Source organism: Chlorocebus sabaeus, chromosome 25 (genome assembly GCF_047675955.1).
Source record: "Chlorocebus sabaeus isolate Y175 chromosome 25, mChlSab1.0.hap1, whole genome shotgun sequence".
Classification (NCBI taxonomy): Eukaryota; Metazoa; Chordata; class Mammalia; order Primates; family Cercopithecidae; genus Chlorocebus; species Chlorocebus sabaeus.
Window position 1 is genome coordinate 13,653,477 of NC_132928.1, and position 26,524 is coordinate 13,680,000.

General features: G+C 35.5%; 1 protein-coding gene across 1 annotated transcript in view; it reads left to right on the forward strand.

Annotated features, from left to right (window-relative positions):
* The window catches only part of USH2A (usherin), a 785,943-nt gene that overhangs the window by 496,820 nt on the left and 262,599 nt on the right, over positions 1 to 26,524 (forward strand). Inside the window, exons 38-39 of the mRNA XM_007988447.3 lie at positions 16,762 to 16,912; positions 17,459 to 17,601. Of these exons, the coding sequence (XP_007986638.3) occupies positions 16,762 to 16,912; positions 17,459 to 17,601 (294 nt within the window). The remainder of the gene's footprint in view (positions 1 to 16,761; positions 16,913 to 17,458; positions 17,602 to 26,524) is intronic.

Genomic DNA, 26,524 nt, shown 5'->3' on the forward strand with positions numbered 1-26,524 from the left:
CTCCCCAAATACTGGAATTATAGTTGTGAGCCACTGTATCCACCCCCTCAGTAATTTATTTTGCTGTTTTTCTTGTTAGATACATTCAACAAGGGATAATTTAATGCACTCTTCCTGAAAAGAGTGGCTTTGACTTGAACTTGAATTTACTTACTGTTAACCTTGGTAAGTGTATCAATTTTTAATTTCACAAAGGCTACATTCTTCAGTGAATTATTTTAAACGAAGTCAGTGAGCAATATTAGAATCAAAAATAAAATACAATTAATTGAACAGTATTGTTGTTGCCTATATTTTAAATTATTTTTCCAGTTGAAGATATGCTTTAAACAAAGGGCTCAAGCAATCAGGTACCCAAGAAAAAAGAATTTAATCTATGCTGCCTGGAAACTAATTGGATGAATATGATGGTATTCAAAATAATAGGAATGCTAAGAAATACTCTTAGGAATACTAAGAGGAATTCAAATGTTGAAAGCAAAGGCTTAACTAGAGTGTCTAAATGTAGGAAGTCTCTGTGAGGAAAAGGAAAAAAATTTGGTTGACGGTTTGAGACATAACACACAAAAAAAATTCTTCTGGGCATTATGACCACCAACTTCAGGGCCTCTAATTAGTCAGACAAAGTGACAGTTCCACAGTCTAGTTGAACAAATAATGTATCTAATGAAATTCAAAATCGCTGTTTTTCTCCGAGCACAGTGAGCTACATCATTCATAGCTTTGGGGTATTTCAAAATTAACAGAGGATGACTTCAGTCTGTCTCATGTTTCTTGGTTAACAAATTCACTGAAATTGTCTTGCAGAGCAATTTTAAGCAACTCTTTAATCTTAAACCACAAAGAGAGGTGGAGGTGGAGGTGTGTTACCTTGGTCCTATGGATGCTAATGTGAAGTGGAATCTTTTATTTCTCAAAATGGTCAATAGCAATTAGTATTCAGTGGTGTCTTTTTATTCTGGTGCCCTTGACCCACCTCTGCCCCCCTTTCTATATTACTCCTATTATATAGTGTAACTGGGGATATCCTTGCTTCTTTTCCATTCTAATTAAAGCATTCTTAGTGAACACCAGAACCATTTTTTATTTCATGAAGAATAATTACTGGAGCTAGGTGAAATCTGCCCATTGGGTTTTATATAATTTTTGACAAATATTTGCACCAATTTGACTGATGTATTCTTACCATTTCTCCGTGAAATGTTGGAGAAGTTTTCAGTTCCTTCAGAACAATAATCCTAAATATGTCTGTGAAAGACCAAGATAAATGTTGTACCACCTTCAGGTTTTATTTGTTAATGTACTTTAAAATATTTTATTTTGTCACTAATATAAGAAATGATGATTTTTAAATTTTTTTGTTTTTGCATATGTTTCTTTCCTAGTCAGAGTTTGACCTAAATACTCTTCTACTACACTAGTGACAACCTTAAGAAATATCATTTATTTAGGTTGGATGTGTAAAACCTATAGCTTTCGTTATATATCTTGTTTCTCTATTTTTCTCTAGACTCCTTTCTCAGAGCCAAGGGTGCCTTGACACATAGAAGAGAAAAAAATTACTAAACAGAGAGAAAGAGATAGTAATAGACTGAGAAAGACAGAGACGATTTCTTCAAACCTCTACTCCAAAAAATCCTCCTAAAAATTTAAACAACGCATTTGTTTAAAACCTCAAAAATATCTTGCTTTCTTTCAAAACTCTGAACTGTTAGATTTTTACCATTCTTCAAAACAGTATCCACTCTCCAAGTTAGTTCTCTAGGTTCCTGTGTGTTGGATGGAAAAGAGGTAGGGAAAGGAGGCTAGCTACGTTTTATGTCTGTGAGGAAGGGCAAAGGTCTGGTTTGGCTCATTTTAAACAACATTGTTTAAAATAACAGGAACTTGAACTTTGGAGACAGTTGTTGGATTGAAACAGCAGCACAATCCCCTTATTACCTATGTGGTCTTGCGCAAGTCATTTATCTTACGAAGTTTCAGATTCCGCGACCCACCTACTTCACACCTAGGACTATTAGGAGGATTCAGTGTTATGATACATACAAAACATTTAGTCCATTGCCTGGTGTACAATACCTCCCCAGCATTAACTCTGACATTGTAGTGTGCTTATGTTTACAAATGAATATCAAGATCTTAGCATTGTTCAAGGGGCAATTAACCAAAGTCATTCATTAAAGTTGTTGAGTTGTTTAATAAACAACTCAATTAGCATAAAGACTCTATACCAAAACTTTGAACTTTGTTCAAATTTCATTCATCCAAAGCAGTTGCTGAGCTCTTTCTAGCTACCAGACGTAACCCTAGGTCCTGTGCAAAACAGACTTTTGGAGCAGGTGGAGTGCATTCTCTGATGGAACTGAAGGCCCTGGCCACCATTGTGGTGATGTTCATAACTGCCCTTACTGCATGTTCCAGCTGGCTACTTAGGAATTCCCTAAGGAGATATTGGCTAGATCAAGGTAGTTAGAGCTTGGCTTCACCTTCTAGGGGGAGAAGGGGTTGCTCTTAAAAAAAAACGAGGACAGTAAATTTAAATGTGTTTATAAATAATGATGTAAGACAACTATGTCAATGTTGTTAAAGTTGGCTGTTAGTTTTAAGTACAAAATTGTATGTTCTTTATGTGGTGAGATTGTTGTATGTAGTTATTTTAAAAAATCAGAAAAGCTAATGGATTTACTGTGATTTTCTTGTTTTACACAATTGCAAATTGTTTTATTAAAGAAGAAGAGTCCATTTTAGACCAAATTCATTCCCACAAAATGAAAACTTCTTGGAAAAACAACAAAAAATAACTTTTTAAGAAAATGTATTGATTGGTAACTCATGACATTTCTTTTCTATTTTGCCTTTTGGCTCCTGCGAATCTCAGAAAAAGAAGTCTGTTGCTACTCAGGAGGCTGAGGCAGAGGTTGCAGTGAGCAGAAATTGCGCCACTGCACTCCAGCCTGGGTGACAGAGTGAGACTCTGTCTCCGGAAAAAAAAAAAAAAAAAAGTCTGTTGCTTGACAATGGCTTACCTTAGTAAAGGTTTTGTGATACAATTCACTGACCTTTTTCCTTCACTATTCAGCTCTGTTTTCTTCCGTGTTGTTCTAAATGTTTTTAAAAATATTTTGACAATTAGGCAGGTTAATAAATTATAAAGGGTATCTATAGTTTTCCCCATCTCTTTCTGGTATTTTAATAACATGAATGCAGATTCTTTATTGATCCATGTAAGAATGAGCTCCCAGAAGTGAGAGTAATGAAATCAAGTAGCCAGAAATACTTAGTAATTGGATTGTTTTTCATATTCTGCACTCACCTTTTATGGAAAAAAAAAAAAACTCCAATCAAGGTATATCAATAAGATGATAATCCATTCATTCCTTTTCTGTATCCAGTCCAGTCCATTTACCAGAGAGTAGCCACCATCATCTGTGCCTCAGTATTTTCAAACTAAGCAACAATTGTAGTTTCTTTGCTTAAAATATTGATGGAATCAGTGAATCCTCATCTCCTTAATACACTTTTCAGACTCCTTATCTGGGCTACAAGACCAGTGCCTCCCACCCTTGCTGCCCTGCTTTTAATTCCTTAAAAACTGAGATCACCATAGAGCTTTCGGCCCATAATAGGGCAGCAAAATCTTAGTCATTTCACAGGTCCAAACTTAAATACCACTTCCTTAGAAAGACTTTTTTCTTTCAACCAAAATTAAGTCAGCCCCCTTTAATGATACCACTTATAGTACACTCTTCTCCTTCATAGCACTTTGTGAACATTTTAACTACATATTGCTTTCTATTTGTTTGATACCAGTCTTGCTCCACTTGACAATATTATCATGCCCATAATGGTGTGACTCTGGCTAGTTTGTTCTTCATTATGCACCCGTCACCTGGCACAGTGCCTGGCAAGGGAGGAAAAGAGGATGGGCAGATCTGGTTTTCAGGGAATATAAAAATGACAGCGCAGTTTTATCACAAATGTTTAATCTTTCTATATTTCCATATTTATAGCTTGGAGATTACGTAGTAAACAGGAAAGAGGATGAGGTTTTGAATCCAAATTCTCATGTTTGAATCCCAGCCTGGCACTTAGCACAATCACAAAGAACTGTAGGAGGCATGCAATACTCACATCATTGATAGTATGGCTGCAAGGCCAAATGAGAAAAATGCAGATGCATTCAAAAGGTGGGAGCTACATGAGAACTCATGAACACAGAGAAGGGAAAAACAGACACGGGGCCTACTTGAGGGGGAAGGGGAAAGGTTAGAAGACGGAGAGGAGCAGAAAAAATAACCATTGGGTACTAAGTTTATTACCTGGGTGATGAAATAATCTGTACACCAAACCCCCATGACTTGAGTTTACCTGTGTAACAAACCTGCACATGTACCCCTGAACCTAAAATAAAAATTTTTTAAAAAGTAATTGAATCGTTTGTAACTCAAAGGATAAATGCTTGAGGGGATGGATAACCCATTCTCCATCATGTGACTGTTTCACATTGCATGTTTGTATGAAAATATCGAATGTACTTCATGTATGTGTGTGTGTGTGTATATATATATATATAAAATACACACTACATACCCACGAAAGTTCTTAGAAATATATGTTTTTAAAAAGAATAAAATTAGACCCCTATCTCTCACCATATGCAAAAATAGAATCAAAATGGATTAAAAACTTAAATCAAAGACTTCAAACTATCAAGCTACTACAAGAAAACATTGGGGAAAATCTACAGGACATAGGTTTGGGCAAAGATTTCTTGAGCAATATCCCACAAGCACAGACAACCAATGTAAACATGGGCAAATGGAGTCACATAAGTTAAAAATCTTCTGTACAGCAAAGGATGCAATCAATGAAGTGAAGGAGCACCCCACAGAATGGAAGAAAATATTTGCGAACTATCCCTCTGACAAGGGATTAATCACCAGAATATATAAGGAGCTCAAACAACTCTATAGGAAAAAACCTAATAATCCAAAAAATAGGCAAAATATTTGAATAGACATTTTTCAAAAGAAGACATACAAATGGCAGTCATATGAAAAGGTGCTCAGCATCATCGATTATCAGAGAAATGCAAATCAAAGCTATAATGAGATTTCATCTCACCCCAGTTAAAATGGCTTATGTCCAAAAAACAGGCAATAAATAAAACTTGACAAGGATGTGGAGAAAGGGAACCCTTGTACCCTGCTGGTAGGAATGTAAATTAGTACAACCACTATGGAGAACCATATAGAGGTTCCTCAAAACACTAAAAATTGAGCTACCATATGACTCAGCAATCCCACTGCAAGGTATATACCCAAAAGAAAGAAAATCAGTATATTGAAGAAATAGCTTCATTCCTATGTTTGTTTCAGCATTGTTTACAATAGCTAAGATTTGGAAGCAACCTAAGTATCCGTCATCAGACGGATAGATAAACAAAATGTGGTACATATATACAATGGAGTACTATTCAGCCATAAAAAGAATGAGGCCGAGACGGGCGGATCACGAGGTCAGGAGATCGAGACCATCCTGGCTAACCCGGTGAAACCCCGTCTCTACTAAAAAAATACAAAAAACTAGCCGGGCGAGGTGGCGGGCGCCTGTAGTCCCAGCTACTCGGGAGGCTGAGGCAGGAGAATGGCGTGAACCTGGGAGGCGGAGCTTGCAGTGAGCAGAGATCCGGCCACTGCACTCCAGCCTGGGCGACAGAGCGAGACTCCGTCTCAAAAAAAAAAAAAAAAAAAAAAAAAAAAAAAAAAAAAAAAAAGAATGAGATCCAGTCATTTGCAACAACTTGGATGGAACTGGAGATTATTACATTAGGTGAAATAAGCCTGGCACAGAAAGACAAATGTTGCATATTCTCACTTACCTGTGGGATTTAAAAATCAAAGCAATTGAACTCATGGATTTAGAGAGTGGAAGGATGGTTACCAGAGGCTGGGAAGAATAGTGGAGGTTTAGGGAATGGAGGGGATGCTTAACGGGTTAAAAAATTGAATGAATGAATAAGACCTACTATTTGATAGCACAATAGGGTGCCTGTAGGCAATAATAACTTAACTGTATAGTTTTAAATAACTTAAAAAATGTAATTAGATTGTTTGTAACTCAAAGGATAAATGCTTGAGGGGATGGATGCCCCATTCTCCATGAGGTGCTTGTTTCACATTACATGCCTGCATCAAAACATCTCATGTGCCCCATAAATATACCTCCTATATGCCATGAAATTTAAAAAAATTAAAAATTAAGAACAAATTCTCAAGTGATTAAAACTAAGATGGCTGGGTAATTTAAGCTCTGTATTGGGTATAAGCAGAACATATTTTTACTAAAGTTTGTGAATTTTTTAAGTGGTTATGAAATATTATAGGATCGGACTTTGTTATTTCATAAATATTATTATTACAAATAATATATCTAGAACCATCTCAATTATGAAGTCATCAAGGCTGGGGAGGAAAATTTCAGAGAGAAACAATAAATCTTAATGTATGGTGCTTATCTTCAAGTAACTTAAAATGAACCATGAACAAATAAGGTTCTCAAAACATTTAATTCCTATCATGCCTACCATCTTTACTATGGCATGAAGAGAATCATAAAGTAATCATTTGGACGATGTTAGCAACTAAATAGTTACAAACTGAGCTAGATTGTCTACAAGATATTAATGCTTGTAATGCTGACCCCAAAATGTTTTGTCCCTTTTTTTTTTTTTTTTGCCATTACATAAAAATGTACAACTACTATGTCTCTCTAGTCATTACAGTATCACCCAGCAACATGCTTTTTGGGATATATTCAATGACTTAGTGATACTTAAGAAGATACTTTGATCAATGTAATAAATGAGTAAAGCATGATTGTAGTTATCGTGTGAGTAAAGATATGACAGGATCATGCGACAGACATTGGGGGTAAGATAAAGATCATGACAATAGCAAACACTTACATGGTACTTATGATATGTACTTGATTATATCATGTATATATTATATTGTGTAACCACTTGATACGTTAACTTATGTAATCCTCCCAACCACACTCTGTGAAATATGTACCATCTTAGTCTTTCTTTCATTGTGAAAAAACTGAGGCACATAGAGATTTTGGTACTTGCTCAGTAATTAGCACAATCAGGATTTGAACCCAGATAAGTTGGCTCTTAACCAATACACAGATCTGCCTCTTCTGTGATTTAATCAAAATAAACTCTATTAAATAAAGACATTACAGTAAAGACATTAATTAGCTGCTAATCAGCCAATTATTTTAAAAATGTAACAAGTGCTAATTGAACGTAAATGATAGTGAAAAAATGTGAAATATTCAGGATTATATAAAGTAATAAAAAGCTTATCAAAGGTAAAAAAAGTTTTAGTTGGAAACAATGCATGAACAAGCATTTTAGAAATTAGGAAATGGTAAATAGCCAATAAGCATATTGTAAATATTTCAACCATAGTCTTTTGGTTTTCAGTTCTGTCTATAGACTGATGCCTTCCTTATGTATATGCCCAGACTTAAACACATGAACTCTCGTCCCATGTAGACAATGACCTTCTAAAAATATCTTAGGCAATCCAGAACCAACAAATTTTTTTTCTTCCTCTACCAAGTGTCCCTCCCCTATTAGACCCATCTCAGAAAATGATATTGTCTTTCAGTTAATTTCTCAGACCAGAAGCTTCGGAGTCAAGCATCCTTCTTTCATTCTCTGCATCCCTACATCTGTTCCATCACCAAATCCTCTATGAACAATACCTTCCAGACACATGTCAGACAGGCTTCTGCCTTGGGTCTGCTTCATTTGTGCTTGTCCCAGTGATTTCCAAATCCCAGCTCAGATAAAACCTCATCAGAGAGGCCTTCCTTGCCTATTGCATCTAACATGCTAACTTTGCTCCACTCCCTCCCTCATCACTCTCAGTGCCCTTATATTAGAAATGCTTTTTTTCCCTCTCATTAAGTGTTAATAGACTTTATTTTTAAGAGCAGCTTTAGGTTCACAGCAACACTGGGCAGAAGGTGCAGAGTTCCCCTATATCCTTGCCTCCATGATAACCCTGACCCATTATCATCCTCTTCCACAGAGTGGATCTACACTGACTTGTTTTTATCACCCAAAATCCATAGTATACACTAAGGTTCACTCTTGGTTTTGTACATTCTATGGCTTTAGGCTAATATATAATGACATGTATCTACCATTATAGTGTCATACAAAGTGGCTTCACTGCTCTGAAAAACCTCCATGTTCCATCTATTCATTCATACATCCCTCCCCCAACCCCTGGCAATCTCTGATCTTTTATTGTCTCTATAGTTTCGCCTCTATCTTTTTTTTTTTTTGTCTTTCATCTCACTCCTCTTAATAAAAAACATTTTAATTTGTTCATTACGATATTCCCAGGTTATGGAATAGTGCTAGGCATAAAATAGATGATTTTTTAAATAACTGCTGACTTAATGAATTATATATATATATATACACACACACACACACTTTATATCCATCATATGTAATTATACTATATACAAATTATATGACATGTAGATATATAATATATTTAATTATATACTTGTATTATTATATATATGTGTGTATATATGTGTGTGTGTGTTTATATATATAGGCATTATTTAAAATACTCATTTTCATGAGGATACTGGGAAACAGACCACTCATACCTTAGTGATGGTAGTATAAATTCAACTTTCTGGAAAACAATTAGTCAACTAATATCTGAAATGGTAGAGCATTCATTCATGTTTACCCAATAACTCTAAAAAGTATCCCTAAAGATGCATCATTCAGTATCCATCAATGTCATCTTTGTTAAGTGAATGTTCTGCATCTATAAAAATAGTACGTGCAATTATTTGAAAAGTCATGCTACCAAAAATACTTACTGGCATATATGGTAAAGCAAATAAAGTTTACTAAATAATATGTAAGTATTCATCTTAATGTTTTTCTTAATTATGTGCACATCTATTTGTATAGAATAAAAGACAGGAAAGATTATCTATAATAATTTAACAGTGGCTATCTCTAGGTAGTGTAATTATGGATAATTGTTTTCTTCATTTGTTTTATAACTTTCAAAGTTTATATCATAAACATATTTGTAGTTAGGAAAATGCAGATAGTACTTGATAGTACTTTTAAAAGAGCTCTCTTTAGTTCTCCAAGAACTAAATTTTATCATTTGTTTAACAAGTATTTAATGACCAATACTAAACTCTCAAAATTTGTTAAGTGCTCTGAAGTTTACAAAGGTAAATAAAAAGCATATCTGCTCTCAAATGGTTTATGTTACCATTACCTTGGTTTATCATGGAACAAAGCAATAAGTAGACTTAAATTTAAAATTTAAAATTCAACGAGGTTTTGAGAGATGAACGATGGTCGTGAAAACAAAAGGGATGTATATGAAACCACAGGTTTCTATCTATCATTCGTTGAGACATGTTGCTTAGCCTTTTCTAACCTCAGTTTTTATATTTGTGAAATAAGAACATTGAGAAAAATGAATGATCAAATGAATGTACTCTAAAGTAGTATTTCAGATTTAGTTTGATAATACCTCCAAGCAATTAATCTCATTTATATTAAAAATATTTTTCATATTTTATTGCAATTTATTTGTAAATAGAAAATATGTTCTCGATCCTAACAATTGTTAGGTTAATTAGAGAAATAGTTTTTTCTGCAGATCTTTCCCCCATCAACTCATCCATTTTTCTAACCATTGATCATCTATTCATCCAGTTTTTATAGGCTCTTCCATAGATAGCGCACTGTGTTGGGCATTATGCCATGTCTTTAATTACTCTGCTCCTTTAATATTCCTTTAAGGCTATGTATACATTAGAAAATAATTAATCTGGTATCTTTAGCTATCTATATGACCATTTTGAGTCAGCTACATAGCTGATACAAATAAACTTGATGAACTCCAGTATTAAGCAGGCCAAAATTAAGATACTCAGTGAAGTTTCAGCAGCATCACTTGAAGAAAGGAAAGTCGGTGTCTTCCTGTGGCAGGCTGTGGTCACAATACACAAGGAGTGTAAGTTCAAAAGACATTCTCAAACTGGAACACATCCAAATCAGTTAATCAGGGTAGAAAATGGTTGAGAAAACATACTACATGGAAACTAGTTGGAGAGAACAGGATGTTTAAACTGAAATGGGGAAATTTAGTGGAGAGGAGGACAAATGCTTAAAAATACCTGAGTTTCTAGTCCAGGTATTAGAGATTAGAGGTAAGGTCCTAAGGAGTTCGGTGCTGTTAGCATGACCAACCATATGCCCCTTTTGCCCAAAATAGTCCCAGTTTATGCCTGCTGCAACTCGGTTCACTCCTATTAATCACTTCAAGTGTCCCATTTCACTCAGAAGGTCTCAATGTGAACAAAAGGTTATATTTGCCCTAAGTTTTGTAGAACCGATACAATTCTTTGTTCTACATTAGAAAGAACTTTCCAATGATAAAGACTATTCAATAATGTGATGGGACAACTTGCAAAGCGACTATTTCCATGTCACTGGTAAGGAACAAGCAGAGGCCTGGGGTCACCTTCTGGGATGTTCTAGGCAAGGATTCCTTATTTGATGAGAGGATAAAGTTGGTGACTTTTAAGCTTTCTGCCTTTTGATTTTAAGATTCTGTTCTTTTATTTTTTAATATTCTATGGTCAAATATCAGATCCATGACATACCTACGAAAACACAATTTTTAAAATATACTTTTTCTGTCACTAACATGAAGACCTTTCCATTTTACATTTCATTGAATTTCTGTGGATGTTGACTAATTCTGGAGATGTGACAAATTCATGCTAGTAATTCTATGTGTGGTACCTTGTGGAATGATGGGAATCCCTGCTATGATAAAGAAATAAGACCGAGGAGGTACTGTTTAAGAATATGACCTGGACAGAAAATAAATCCAACATGTATTGAAACTTATTTATTTAATAATGTAAATGGTTTGCTTTTATATTTATTTAATACATTTAATAGTCTATATTATAAATCATTTACTATAACAGGCTGTTTCATGATGTAAAATTAAGAGCACACTGCCTTTGAACTTAAAACGGCCCATGTTAGAATCCTCAGTGTGCCAGTTATATAAGTTCTGTGATTTGAAATAAAATATTTAACTTCTCTCTGAGCCTCACCTTCTCCATCTACCCTACAAAGAGAAAACCCTACAATTTTGGAGTGTAATTCTGAAGATTCTAAATAATTACGTTAAATAACCTTGTACATAGTATGCTTTCAAAAAGTTCGCTCTGATGAAAGACTGTTTTGTGAATATGAAATCTATTTTAACCTACTTGTTACTATTTAATGCTGCTCTGTTTGTGCATCCTTGTGTTCAAGGTTGACTGTCCATTTGTTAGCACATCTGCATATTCCTCATAATTAATATCTTTTTAAATGACATATGGTTTAGTGACTGGAAATCGAGTCTTGCCTTCTGTTTTCAATTTGTTCATGACTCAATGACTCAATATATGTGTCTGAACTTTAATTTTCCATTCTGGAAAGTAGAATTTAAAACCCTTGCTCATATGTAGCTATTTCAGAAAATGATGAAGAAATGTGTAATCCAAGGATTTTGAATATGTGCCAGGCTATTCAGCGATGCAGCATATAGGTAAAAGGCCACTGTAGCTCTAATGTTAACAGAGAAGCCTAAATGAGAATGCCAAAAATGTAATCCCTGAAGTGAGGGGGTAATTCGGGGTAGGCTAGAGTCAGATTCTTAGTGAATTCAGCAAGAAGCACCACATCTAAATGGAATGAGCACAGAAAGAGTTGGTGGGAGCCTTAGGCCCTGGAATGAGGCTGAGAACATCATTAACCTGGATGAGCAACTGATAGCATCCCCAAGGCAGTGCCTCTGCAAGCCAGGGATCTCTGAAAGACAAGCCCCAGTGCACCCCTGGAAGTGAGTTTCTACTTCCAAGTTCCCCATAGCATTTATACCTCTTTTGTTCTGAGTACTCTTTTTTTGATGATATAGTTATTTGAGTCAGGTCTAGTCTGTTAAACATAAAGTAGATTATTTTATTCCTCCTTCTAACTATTCTGCCCTTTCCCTGCCTCTAACAAGAGCCTTGTGCAGAGTGGTATTCAGTATCTTGTATTATAGAATTAAGTTTGATATAAAATATTACAGGCTTATTTGATATTTTAGTACAGCATTTTATTTCACTATTTTGAAATGCACATACACAGGCAAAAAAAACACACCACAAAAGTAACATGTTGGTGGGATGTCCTGAGAAACAATTTAGTGCATATGGAAAGCACAGTGCATTCATTTTCTCCCTAAAATATTCTTCTTGTCCCCATAGACTTGGTAGTCACCAAATACATTTGTAAAGCCTCTGTTTTTGCCTTTGAGAGCTCACCCCCAGAGTTTTATAAATCTGTAGGGAGCAAAGGTTTAGGACATGTGTACATAAATCATTTTATATTTGCTTTTTTGTTTGTTTTATTTTGTTTTGTTTTCTTAGAGGAGTTTAGGACATGTCTCAGTCATTGTCTATTTGGTTTTTTGTTTTCTTTCATTTTACATATAGATAAGAGTCTAGTGGTGTATATCATTTTAAAGTGTAATAAAATTATACATTCAAGAGATTATACCATCTCAATTATTCCAATCTGTGATTTAGTTTATTGCTTAATGTTTTGTATGAATTTGGTCTTCTGAAGTAGGTTAAATTTGAAATTTTATTAGAAACCCACTTCCTTTGAATTTATAGATTGGGGTAGCTGTTTTATCTAGTCGCTGTGTAGAATTAGTATTTACTGGACAAGATGTGTTGATTCAGGCGGTTGTCTTGGAGTGTTTGCCCCGTGAGGGTCATATTAAACTTGAGAGAAGCTTTTTGAGCAACAGAGCATCTTGGAGACAATATATCAAGCTGATGGATACAGGGCTTTTCTGTTAAGAAACCAGCAGTGGAATTATGGCTGGCTCCCAGTTATTGCTTTGGTGCTAAGGAGCCTCTAAGGATTAAATCTAGGATAAAAGGGGTTAAACAGAGGGGAAAGGAAGGTTTCCAGAATTCAGTGTTACTGGAAGCGTACAGAATGAGTAGTTATATATAAATAATTTAAGATGACCATTCTTTTTGGAAATATTTTGCAATTTAATATATTCAAAGTGTACCAATTTAATGGAGCATATTGTTTTATTATTACTCAGAAGAGAATTCATGGCACTTTATTATTATTATGAAACCTACTTTGGGGCACTTCTTCCTACTTTCTTAATAGAAAGGCAATGTAGTTTTTTAACACATAAGGGATTTTTGTGCATATTAAAAACTGTTTTTGGGGGGGCTAATGACTTGAAATTCAGAATTTGGATTTTCAATTACATTATACTCCTTGATGTAGAAAAATTAGACAAAAATAATCAAATAAGAGACATGGTTTTATATGTGATACATTGTATGCAATTTGCACTTTACTTTTTGCCTGTGTTTTCACAGTGTTCTTTTTTCTATGTGTGCACTTATTATAAATCAAAGTATATAAATCAAATAAGAAATTATGATTGTTTAAAACCATTTGTGTTCATAGATAAAATATCAATTAAAAAGTCTTTAGCAATGAATGTCCTTCAAACCAAAAATGTGAACTTAAGAAGTGGATAGCTGACCCCGGGCAGCAATCTTATTGCACTTTCTAGTCATGCCACACTTTTACTAATTGAGAGAATTATTTCATGTCATCTCCTCTCTCTTCAAGCGTCCATTTCATCCACACACTTTGTCACTGAGCCTTTGCTTTTATTTTGCTCACTGAGAAACTGGGCATCATCAAAGGAGATCTTTGCTATTATTCCGTCACTGCATCTACTCACTGCTCTACATCTTCATCTGTCCATTCACTTTTCCACAATGCGAGAACTATCCCTGCTCTGTTTGGTAGCCAGTGTGCACTGACTCTCAGTTGATTCAAATGTGCACTGACTCACCTCTCTCTTCCTGCACTAGGACTTTGCTCCGGCAATCATTCTTCTACAGTATCATTTCCCCTAGTCTATGCTGGATTCTTCCAATAAACATGCTTATATGCTGCAACATCTTCCAGTCTTTAGAAAACCTTCATTTGACATCATGAGCTTCACTAGCTACTGCCCCATTTTCTAATCCCTTTTAGAATAGATTCCCTCTAAGTGTTGTCTAAGCTCAATATATCTGCTCTTTACTCCCTCATTCTCTTCACAACCTTAGCTCAGACTGCTGTGCCCAGCACTGCACTGCATCTGTGCTTTGCAGTTATCAAACACCTGCACTTGGCCAAATGCAAAGTTTTAACTCCCAGTCTTCTTCTTCCTTAAAGTCTCAGCCGAGTTGGGACAGCTGATACGTCCTTCCTTTTTCATGTGATGTCCTTCCTTTTTCATGTGCCTTCTTTCTTTACTTGGCTTCCAGTCTATACCTTCTCAGTTTTTCTCCTACCCCACTGACCACTCCTTCTCAGTATCCTTTGCTATAGAGGCTTCCTCCTGACCTCAACATTTTGGTGGATTCCGGGGCTCAGTTCTCAGACCTCTTCTATACTCATTCTATCAACACTCACTTCTAGTTTATTTCACCATCTCAGCCTTTAAATATCACATATATGCTGACCTACAACTCCTGTGAAGACTACGACTCCCATGAAGACTACAACTCCTGTGAAGACTTTTCCTTTCTCTCTCCTCCTTAGTTCATGTTAGCCACGGTGACCTTCCTACTGTTCCTTAAACACAACCAGAATGTTTTCTTCCTTACTGCCTCTGAATGTACTGCTCTCTCTGGCTGGATTGCTCTTCCTCCAGACATTTGGATGGCTGCCTCCCTCATGTCAGTGAGGTCTCTGTTCAAATATCACTGAATTGCATTTTCTTCCTATAATCTTCCCATCGAATTGAAGTTGTTACCTAGTAACTAAAACTGCACAATTCTTTTTACCTTCTCTTTCCTTACCCTGCTTTATTTTTCTGCAAAGCACTTATGGCCACCTGATACTATTGTATACACAATATTTATTTGTTTATCACCTGCTCTCTCCACTTGAATGTAAGCTACCTAGAGGTAAGAGTCGTGTCTGTTTTATTCAGTACTGTTCTCCTTCCACATGAAGAGTACTGCTTAGCACGGAGTGGAGCCTCAATAAATGTTTATTGAACAAATGAATGAATTATTAATGAACTCAAACCCATTACAGCAGATTGATGAAACATGTAATCTAATTCTTCTATTCTCATCGTTGGTCATTCATTAGCCTCATTGTTCACAGACAGCTTCTTCTGAATTGGAGAGTACATAAAATTGACACACTACACAAGGTTATGTATAAAATGAAGTTGGAAATGGACCCTGATATTTCATTTATTCTCATTATTTTGATCACTTCTCCTTCTTCATCAATGGCCTCTGGTAATTTGTGGTCATTAGGAACCTATATTAGAATAATCAGAATGTTCCCAACAAAGTATGTTATTACTAGCAATTAAATTATGCTAAAGAAAGTTCAGGTCAGTCCAATGTAATAACAGTAATAATATTTAGCAGCTAGTAATTATCAGGGTCTAAAATCAGGTGCTTTATTTATATGATCTCTGAACTTCACAACAATTCTATAAAGGAAAAATATTACACCTACTTTAAAGATCAGAAAATACAGGCTCGGAGTCATTAGGTCATTTTCCTAAAGGCACAGAGTTTTGCTGAATTTGCTTTCAGGTTTCTGAATAGCTTTGGAACAAACTGGTTTGATTTGGAACATGCTGATATGACAGGCTCATTTGAGGTATACCTGTTGGAAAAAATTAATTAAATAACCAGTGTCATCTTATCAATTTTTTTTAGTAGAATAGGCTTTAGTTTTACACATTCCTATTAGGGCTTCTAGAATCATTCAAATAGATTTCCCTGGTAAATTGTACCAAGCAGGTATGTTGGAGTCAGAACAGATTGGCTGGAGACTCAACTAGACTAGAAAAAGTGGTATGTGTGCTCTAACTTGCAAAATTGAATAAGGGCAGGAGAAGTGATAACTGTGAGAAGGGATAACTGTATAACACACATAGGGAAAAATGTTTAATTTTTATATTTTCACGGATGAGCATTAAGGCTGGAATATGCTATATTCAGCCACTTATGTTTATTTATCATTCCAGGAAAATAAAATTTTAGCAAACTTCCCTTTCTCAAAAAAAAAAAAAGAAAAAAAAAAAAAGAAAGAAAAAGAAAAAAGAAAGAAAATAAAGCCACTGTGTTCATATGTAGTGGTGTGATTTAAGGCAGCAATGGATGATATCGGGGGGGATGAATATGAGATTTGGACTGCTTCAGTGTTCAATTGCTTGGTCTGTTGAATAAAGAGTTAAATTAAAAAGGTACTTTAATATTTGCTTCACTAAATTCCCTCCATGTTTTCAATTAGATAAACAGAAGTACAGGTGGGAATGTGCTGCATATTCATTTGTCTTGCTGTTTGGGGGCCGGCTTTTAAGACTGAAATACTAATGTAATTGTGTTGAAATGAACAATAAGGAAATACAGGAGTTCAGGAATGAAAATGTTAAATTAAATGGACCATGTTTAACATTGTTGTTGATCCTGAGGAACAGTTTTTCCAGTATATGGAGCATTTTGATTCCATCCAGCATATGTTCTCCACAGTTTTCTCTGCTCTAATTCATCTGTGTTTTTCGACAGCTCCAGATGGCGTGCTGCCTCCCAGGCTTTCATCTGCCACTCCAACCAGTCTTCAGGTTGTCTTGTCTACACCAGCTCGTAATAACGCTCCTGGCTCTCCCAGATACCAACTCCAGATGAGGTCTGGCGACTCCACCCATGAATTTCTAGAGTGAGCATTCTACTTTGTCCATTTTATCTATCAGCTGGGTTACATAATATAGACATAACATTTTTGAAGAGTAGGTCGGTTCTCATTTACAAAAAATATAGGTTACCTTTTAAAAGTTAAAAAAAAAAACCCAGACTACTTAGAGAATAATCATTTGCTTTGCAAAATTATCTATTTTTCACTTATATGACCTTTAAAGTAAGACTTCTTCCCACTGAAACTTTTCATGAGCACATGCATTACAAAAAGCAATGAAACTAACAATATAATGTTTGAACTGTCACTAACAAATTATAACACCTATTGTACAAATCAACATGGCAGTCAGTCTCAATACTACTAGCATTTACATTTCATATAAACACAAGATTACAAACTCTCAGCCAATGGCCATTTATTTTAAAAGAGATCTCATTTGATGGCAGAAAATTACAGTACTTAAATGTATGTTGGCATCTTCTAAAATTTTTTTGTAGTAAGAAATTTATTTGCTTTTATTTCTTTGAATGTTGAAAACTTCCTAATTGACATTTCTTTCCCATACAGGTTATTTTCTAATCCTTCTGCATCGTTAAGCTATGAAGTGAGCGATCTCCAACCGTACACAGAGTATATGTTTCGGTTGGTTGCCTCCAATGGATTTGGCAGTGCACACAGTTCTTGGATTCCATTCATGACCGCAGAGGACAGTAAGTGGTCTGAACAATACACAGCCAAATGTCTTCTACATTAGGGAGTTTAAAATGTCTTCAGTTTTTTCCAAAGCAAAGAAATGAACCTCCCTTATTTACTTGTCGTTTAGTGACAATAATCTTTTCTAAGGCAAGAGTGGGGCAAAGGTGGTCAGTCTCTCCAGAAAGAAGAATAATGTGGTCTTGGAGGGTTGGAGGGTTAGGCCTACAGACAGGACAAAGTAATTCACTATAAATTATGATATGGCCCCATTCTGTCCTTCAGGGTACATCTTGGTGCCCTGCAAGAGAAAGGTTGTCATCTTCTGCTTTATGACTGAATGTTCTCTGTTTCGGAGAAATTCTGGCAGGCAGAAGAAAATGAAATGTGGACCTTACTTCATGAGGCTGCTTACGTATACTTGTTCCTGGAAACAGGTTTCATTCTCCTGCTTTTACTCATACCCCAAAGACAACCTTCAGTATAGAGAAGCATAATCTGATAGCAGTGTATTACAAAAGGTGGATGGAGATTTCCTTATTCAACCAATAAAGAGAATTTTACAGTGGTTCACTAGAAAGTTATTTTTGCATATATTTGCTAGATTACGTTTGAGAAAAATACATGACCGTAACATTTGGTTTTATACAAATTGCCTCTATAAAAGCATATATATGAAAGTAGAGGGTTTTTTAAAGAAAAGTTGGAAATTAAATCAAGCTACACAGAGTGAATAAGGACATTGTATCTTTGAACAGTTCGGTTTTTTGAGTTAATCTTGTCAAGTCTTTTAATCACAGGCTTCTTAGGAGATGTTCTCTGCTGGCCCATTGCCATGCTGGCTCTATATCCAATGAGAATGTTAAGTGACTTTCAAAAGCCTAGATATTAACACAAGGATATGGTATTTGCAACAATATCAATTGTTTATTAAATATATTATTTTATTTCTATAATACCTTTAATTGCATTATTTTAGTGAAGATAAGACATCAAATAAGATATAATCAGTACAATCTATCTTGTTTAAAGTTGACTTTATTTTTACAAAAAAAAAGCCAGCATTATGAGCAATAATGTATATTACTTAATCCATTTCTTCCAATTCGTAATTACTCCCTGGGAGAAAGTTAGCTACTTTGTAGGGGGACTTTCAGTACTTTTGTTCTCAAGGGTGTCATTTAGTAAATTATCAGCACAGTACAATAAACGGCACCCAAAGTTCAGAAAGCATTAATTCGCCACCTTTTAGGAGGAACATTACATACACTCTGGGGAATCTGGACGCCATGATCACCAGATTTATGGACTGAAGAATTCACACTCAAAATAGATTTCTGAAGAAACATTTAAAACAACTGAAGATAGGTTTGTAATCTCCTTCTTATATACAGCAACATGCTTGATGGCACTAAATAAAGATTAGCCAAAAATAATTATTCAACCCACTGCAGAGGTGATGTCTCAATAGAATGCTTGGAAGAAAGGAGAAAGAATTTTTTTTTTTTTTTTGGCACAGCACTTTTTATTCCCCTAGAGAAAGGGCAACACTCAAACCTCCTCAGTGGTAATCTCCCCACAATTTTTACTAAATGAGGGCCATGACCTGCCATCTATTGGCAGGGAGGTAGCACATAAATAAGCAAAAGTTCAACATATTGTAAAATACCAATTAGCATAGCTTCCTTTGTTGAGCAAACTTATCTTTGGTCTCATTGTACTATAAAACAAGTCTTACAGACCATATATGTACATGGTTGGAATTTTCATACACAGAGACCCTACCATGGTTGTGATATTTAGGGCTTGAGTTCAAAGTGAATGCTATTAACCCTTCATTGTCCTTAAGTAAGAATTAGTAACACTTGAATAAATAGCAGGTATCAACTCATAACCATCATTTTTGTTTAAACCCGTTCCTCAAAATGAATGAACCCTTCCTTCTTCTGCTTCGTGTGTACACTGTGAAGTCACATACATAGCAAAGAACTGGAAGGAGGCCATGTGTACCTGCAGGTTATGTTAGCAGTACATACTCACCCCTGAGACATGGTGACAGGGTACTGTATATTTTAGATGTCAGTGGAGATGGATGCTGTCTCTGAGAGGATGTGCAATTGAGTTGACAAAGACTGAGTGATTGGCATCGGGCACAAGTAGTTTTTCTGTCAAGGCTACAAAGCGTTGCTTATAAAACCACCCATACTGACAGGTCCATGCCAGAATCACGCTTCATACACAATCCTGACCAGCACCCCCTGCTCACCAAAATGCAATTTTCTCTTTCTTTCTTTCTTTCTTTCTTTCTTTCTTTCTTTCTTTCTTTCTTTCTTTCTTTCTTTCTTTCTTTCTTTCTTTCCTTCTTTCTTTCTTTCTTTTTCTTTCTTTCTTTCTTTCTTCATTTTCTTTCTTTCTTCATTTTCTTTCTTTCTTCATTTCTTTTCTTTCTTTCCTTCTTTTCTTTCCTTCCTTCCTTCTTTCTTTCTTTCTGTCTTTCTCTCTCTCTTTCGTTCTTTCTCTCTCTCTTTCTTTCTTTCTTCATTTTCTTTCTTTCTTCATTTCCTTTCTTTCTTTCTTTCTTTCTTTCCTTCTTTCTTTTCTTTCTTTCTTTCTTTTCTTTCTTTCTTTTTCTTTCTTTCTTTCTTTCTGTCTTCCTCTTTCTCTCTCTCTCTCTTTCTTTCTTTCTTTCTTTCTTTCTTTCTTTCTTTCTTTCTTTCTTTCTTTCTTTCTTTCTTTCTTTCTTTCTTTCATTTTTTTGAGATGGAGTTTCACTCTATTGCCCAGGCTGGAGTGCAGTGGCACCATGTCGGCTCACTGCAACCTCTGTCTCCTGGGTTCAAGCAATTCTCCTGCCTCAGCCTCCCAAGTAGCTGGGATTACAGGTGCCCACTACCACTCCCGGCTAATTTTTTTATGTTTTTATTAGAGACGGGTTTCACCATGTTGGCCAGGCTGGTCTGGAACTCCTGACCTCAGGTGATCTGCCCACCTCAGCCTCCCAAAGTGCTGGAATACAGGTGTGAGCCACCGCGCCTGACCCAGAGTGCAATTTTCCATGTAGAAATCTCACATATCATCTTACAGAATGAAACAGAGAAGTCACCTCATGCCCACATTTAAATTCCATACCATCAACAGGCACCTTTCTGCTTCAGCCACAGTATCATAGCTTTCCAGTGCCAAAATGGGTCACCAATGGCAATATTTTTAGTGTGATATTTCAAGACAGTGACTTTCAGCAAGCCTGTGACACAGGTGAAACCACACAGAGAAATCTAGGCAGGCAATGAGCTACAGCCCGAGAAGCAAATGTGTGGGCACAGAGAAGTTATCATGGACAGGGAAACAGGATGTCAAGAATTTTAATAGATTTTTTCAAATAATTTGTCATTTACACCAGTGTGCCACCAATATCCAGTTCCATGCATTTTTAAAAATCTAGTGTGCTGATGCCAAATAATAATAATGCACATTTCCTATGAATATTTTAAATCCTGTTAAACGTGTGTTAATAAAAGATGTTTGTTCCAGCCAATTTGGTCAGCGTAGTGTTTAACTGTTTGCAAACAGATAAATACAAACAACACATTATTTTTTAAATGTGCTGCTGGCAGTCCAAGCACCTGGCATGTCCACAGCTTGCAAAAATGTCCTAAGATTATGCTAGACTTGGGAGCATGTGATTAATAAAATGAAGGCACTTGCCTAGCAGCTGAAAATGTTGATATCTTGAAACCAGAGATAACCATCACTCCTGATTATATGATTGTTCCTTCTCTCTTGTATGTTTGCAATTGTTTTCTGTAAAGTACATACATGTAGAAATCGGAGTGAATACGGAGGGCAAGTTTCTTCAAACCTCAGCTTAAATGTGGATGTACTCTTTTGCGTACTGAAATCCTGCCTTGTGTTAACTATGAATTAACCTACTTTTTCTTAAAAATGTGGATTCCCAAAAATAGTTAGATAATCTGTTTCTCTTAAGGTTTCCAAGGAAAGAAGATTGAAATATGGGATATCTAATTTTAAGGACAAACATATATGGCATACGCAAGCAATTACATCAACTAATGAAATTGAAATCATTTTCTAAAAATCACTTCCCTATCTCCAAACAAACAAACAAACAAACAAACTTGAATTCACCCTAGATTTTACTATTTAGTTGTCATATATTTTAAAATGTTTGATTATTTCCCAAATTTGTAGTTTAAAATTCCACATTTGTATTTTTAACCACTAATCTAAGAGGCATTACTGAATAAAACCTTTGGAATTCCAACAGTTTATTCTGTAGGTTTACTCAGACAACTTTTCATTTGTTCATTAGTTTGATGACATGGTGATATTTTAAGTACAGTTATATGCTACACAACATTTCAGTTAATGATGAGCCACATATATGACGGTGGACCCATAAGATTATGATATCATATTTTTACAGTACCTTTTCTGTGTTTGGATACACACTTATCGTTATGTTACAATTGCCTACAGTACTGAGTACAGTAACATGCTGTACAGGTTTGTAGCCTGGGAACAACAGGTTATACCACACAAACTAGGTGTGTAGTAGGCTGTACCATCTAAGTTTGTGTAAGAACATTCTAGGATGTTTGCACAACGATGAAATCGCCTAATGGTGCATCTCTCAGAATGTATTCCTGTCATTAGGTGACACAAGCCTGTACCATTGCCATGCTATATTTGCTGATTGCATTACATCGTGTTATTTTTTCACATTTATAATTGCACTGTGAACAGAGGAGAGGGCAATGAAGAAAATTATCTTATACCTGGGTCGTGCTTTACTTTTCCCCTCAGCAGCCTTCATCCATCTTTCAGATACTCACAGTAATTTACAAAGGAACAGAGGTTCTTCTGGAGTAAGACAGAAAGGCAATGTAATGTCAATCAAAATCTAGATCTAACAGAACATGCTTCTTCCTCTTTTGTTGCCTGACATAATTCTACTCATTCATCAAGCCCCAGCTCAAGTGTCACTTCCTCTGTGAAGTTTTCCCTTCTTGTGGCTCCCTTAGAATTTTGGTTTGTGTTTACTAGTGCATCATCAATATCCCCTTCTGAATTGTAACATCTCAAGACCTAGCGATCTGTCTCAACTATGTTTCTATCACCAGTGTCTGGCGAAGGGTCTGATGTAGAATAAGTGCCCCAAAATTGTTACTCAAAGTACTGATTAAAAGCAGAGTTTGATTGAAGTAAATCCACAAAAACTCAAGCAAACATTTACTGAGTACCTACTGTGTACCAGGGACTAAGAGAGATATGAAAGTTGCAAGGATGGATTTCCTTGTTTTTCCCTTGAGATTTCCACTGTCTAGCAAGGAGCACACACAGTAAAACCATAGTTAGAGTGAATGAGCTGAGTTGTCCATGAGAGCAAGCCCAGAGGAAGGGCATGGCCCCTCAACATGAGGACCAAGAAAGCCTACCCAGAGGAGAAGACCAGGAGAGAAATTGGAAATGATTTATATTTGGAGTGCATTTTAATATCCAAGTTCAAATTTACACCATCTCCATTGGTTCAGGGTGAGGCTGGAAAGTAGTTGCTGTAAGAGGTGAACGCTGACACATGAGACCTGGAGAGGGACTCTGAGGTTGTCCTGTCAGTTGTTCCAGTCTCTGAGTATGAGGCTGGGAGAGTGGGAACAAGAGGTGAATGTAAGAGAGGGACATCCCAAAAGTGATTCTTATTTTTTTGCCTTGGTCAGAGGCAGGCTGCTGGCTGTCTCTCTGATTCAACATTGGCTGCTGTCTTGGCTAAGTTAACGAATGTTCTAGTTAGAGAGGCTTCTGCCAGCCCCAAACCATGTGCTATTCAGAATGAAGGGGAGGGATATGTAGAAAGAATTCTAAAACAAAACCAGTTTTCCTGTTTTTATTCTCACAACCTGTAATAAGAGTAAAATACTCTGAGACCGTGTAACAGAAGAGGAAGGAAACATGTGGTATAAAATTTGATAAATTGATCAAGATAATTCTAGAATAGGACTTCTGAATCATTTAAGTGCATGTATGCCCTTAAGATTACTGAAATTTTAAAACGAATATTGCATGACAAACATCTTATGCTTAGGGCATTTTAGCATTTAAAGTTTCACTTGCATCCTTAAGAGCATTCTATGCAACAAGAAGAAAATAGGAATATTTTTAAATGAGATTGGAACATATTTATATGAGTACATTTTACTTAATGAAGAAAGAGGAACTACAAGTTTCAGTAGTGCTACACGACTATTTTGCTTTCTCCATTCCAAATATTTTTCCAATTGCCTTAAGTACTAACCTCTGATTGCTGACATGTTTATCCTTTCAAACAGTAATTCAGGTATCTATTTTGCATAGAACAGAAGACCCAGGATCAAAAATAACATTTATAGTCTTCTGATTTTGAGAGCAAACTGGTTCTGCATGTTTGTCACTATATACTTTGTCTTTTGTTGCATAGATTTTCTTCACAAATTTCTGAATTTTCAGAATTAACAAGTTCAAATATTTATGATTATTTTTATATTTTATTTTTATACTGTAAGATCAAAAGGAACTTATTCAAGCCCAAACTGACCAATACAGAATCCTTTGAAACAATGGATTGATTAATCAAAAATTCTATCCACCTTGCCTCAATTTCCCACTTGAGCTCTTGAATCTCCTCTGAGCACTTAAAGCACACTGCTCTTCTAAATATAGAGGTTTGTAATATCTGTGTTTCTTACAGCTGAAGACTGCAGGTGAAAGTAATGAAAAATCGAGTTTTTTATGTTTAAGAAATTAATAAAAAATAATTTTGTCACAGCTACCTTATTACTACTTAAATTTTATTGAGTGTGTATTATATGCAAGACACTTTAGCAGGAACAGTATATCCTCTCATTATCCAGAAATGTTATCTGCTGGCCTTTCACTATTTTAAAACACTATTCTTGTTTTTTAGCTTTGAAAAAGTTAAATTGTCAATATTTGAAAACTCTCAGTGGACTATGTGAGATCATTCAAAGCTAATTGCCACAGGTTGATATTTAATGGCACGAGCTTAGTTTTCAGTCTCAAATCTTAAATTCCTAGAGAGTCAAGTATCTAAAAACTGCTAGTTATTAACAGAAAGATGGATGTTTACCATAATCATTTTCTATAGCATTTTATGTAGCACCTGCCTGTAAAAGAACATTTTGTAATGCTAAAACAATACATAGATTCATTTAATCTTGCTATTTTCCTCATTTTGACAATGTCCCTGTAAACAGAGTTGATTTGCTACATTTGGAAAAATTCAGATAAAGTTTTGCCCAAATATAAGGAGTGATTGTGATGACCTTTAGGATTTTTAGGATGTTTTCCTGACTTCATGAATTCTTACATCAGTGCATTTTATTTTCTGCACCAAATTATCACAGATGCATCTACTGCCATTCACCTCACAATATGCCCCAGCTCTAGAGGCCGAAACATTCTTTCTAAACAATACTCTCCTGAAATCAGGAGAAATACAGAAAAATAGTTCCTGAATATTGGTTCTTCTATTTGCAAACTATCAAATAATGTCCTTTCAATTCCAACAGCCTTTTAGCCTTCAGAGGTTTCTCTCATTACATAATGGTACCTATGTTACACAGCCCATTTCCTTTTTCATCAGCGTCAAGAGGCTGAAAGTTCATTTTTCTGCAAAACCGCAGTGCCTATTCTTAATTTTTGTTTTGAGAAATAACTATTGTACCCTCTTTATTATCATATTAATATCATCTTAATTATTATCAAGATTAATAATATTTCTTTATTTTATTGCTCCTCTCACATTTGGTTACTTTTATTATGAGCTGTCAAAAATTATTTTGGGAAGTAGTTGGGGTATAAATAATAAATCAGTAAAAGAATTCATGATTAAAAACAAGATAGAATACATTATTCTTCTGTTAACATATCAGTAGTGAATAACAAAAGGCTGCATTAACAATTAGCACACAGTATATTGCTTTATATAATTATACATCCATATATTTGCCACTCACTGGTAAACTTAGGGGATACTCAGTTATGGAGTTAATATTACCAAAAAGAGTTTTTAAATGGAGTGAGGCTTTAATTAGAATGGTAAAATGTTGCTTCAGGGCAACAATGGGAATGTAACAAGAAAACTGAGTGATCAGTCATGGGTAACTCGAATAGGAAACAAGTGGAGAAGACTCACAAAACCACTGAAAGTTATACACACACTCAAGTTGTGAGTCATTCAAACTGGATATTTATACACATGCATACAAATACACGCAAGTGTGTGCACACACACCCTTTCCAATATACACACCTGAATATAAAACTAAATAAGCAGACTCCTCTGTTAACAATTTTATTACTCTATTTTAGGCTGGGGCTGAACTTTTGAAGCTGATGAGCAAAATAGTTTCCCATAAAAGATAATTTCATTTGCCAAAATGAAACTACTTTCCGTTATTAATGTTGTAATGAAATGGTTTGAAATATGAATCTGTGATCTGGACAGAAAGGATGCTCCTGTTCCCAGCTCCAGGAGGGAGTTCTCTAAACAATTACACCCACGGAGAGCGCTGTAAGGTTGTATTTTCATCACCGGCCAGCTGAGCTGTGTGCCTGTCATACTCCCAGTCTCCCCTCCAGTGACAGCCGCATTGACAACATGTTATACTCCACATTGATTTTACAGTTAAGGAGCTGATTGTGATATATAGGGATTTTAAGAATTCAGCTGAGAGGCTGACTTTTGCCTTTTATCATTCCATTAAAATTTTATAACCATCTTTTTCATGTCATTTCATCCATGAATTCTTACTTTAGAAAGTGATAGCTACTGCTGTGAGCATAACTTTTCTCATGTTCAGAGCTTTTTATTGTATTAGCAAACTACCCCAATTATAGTTATTACTCATGTTTTACATAATTGTG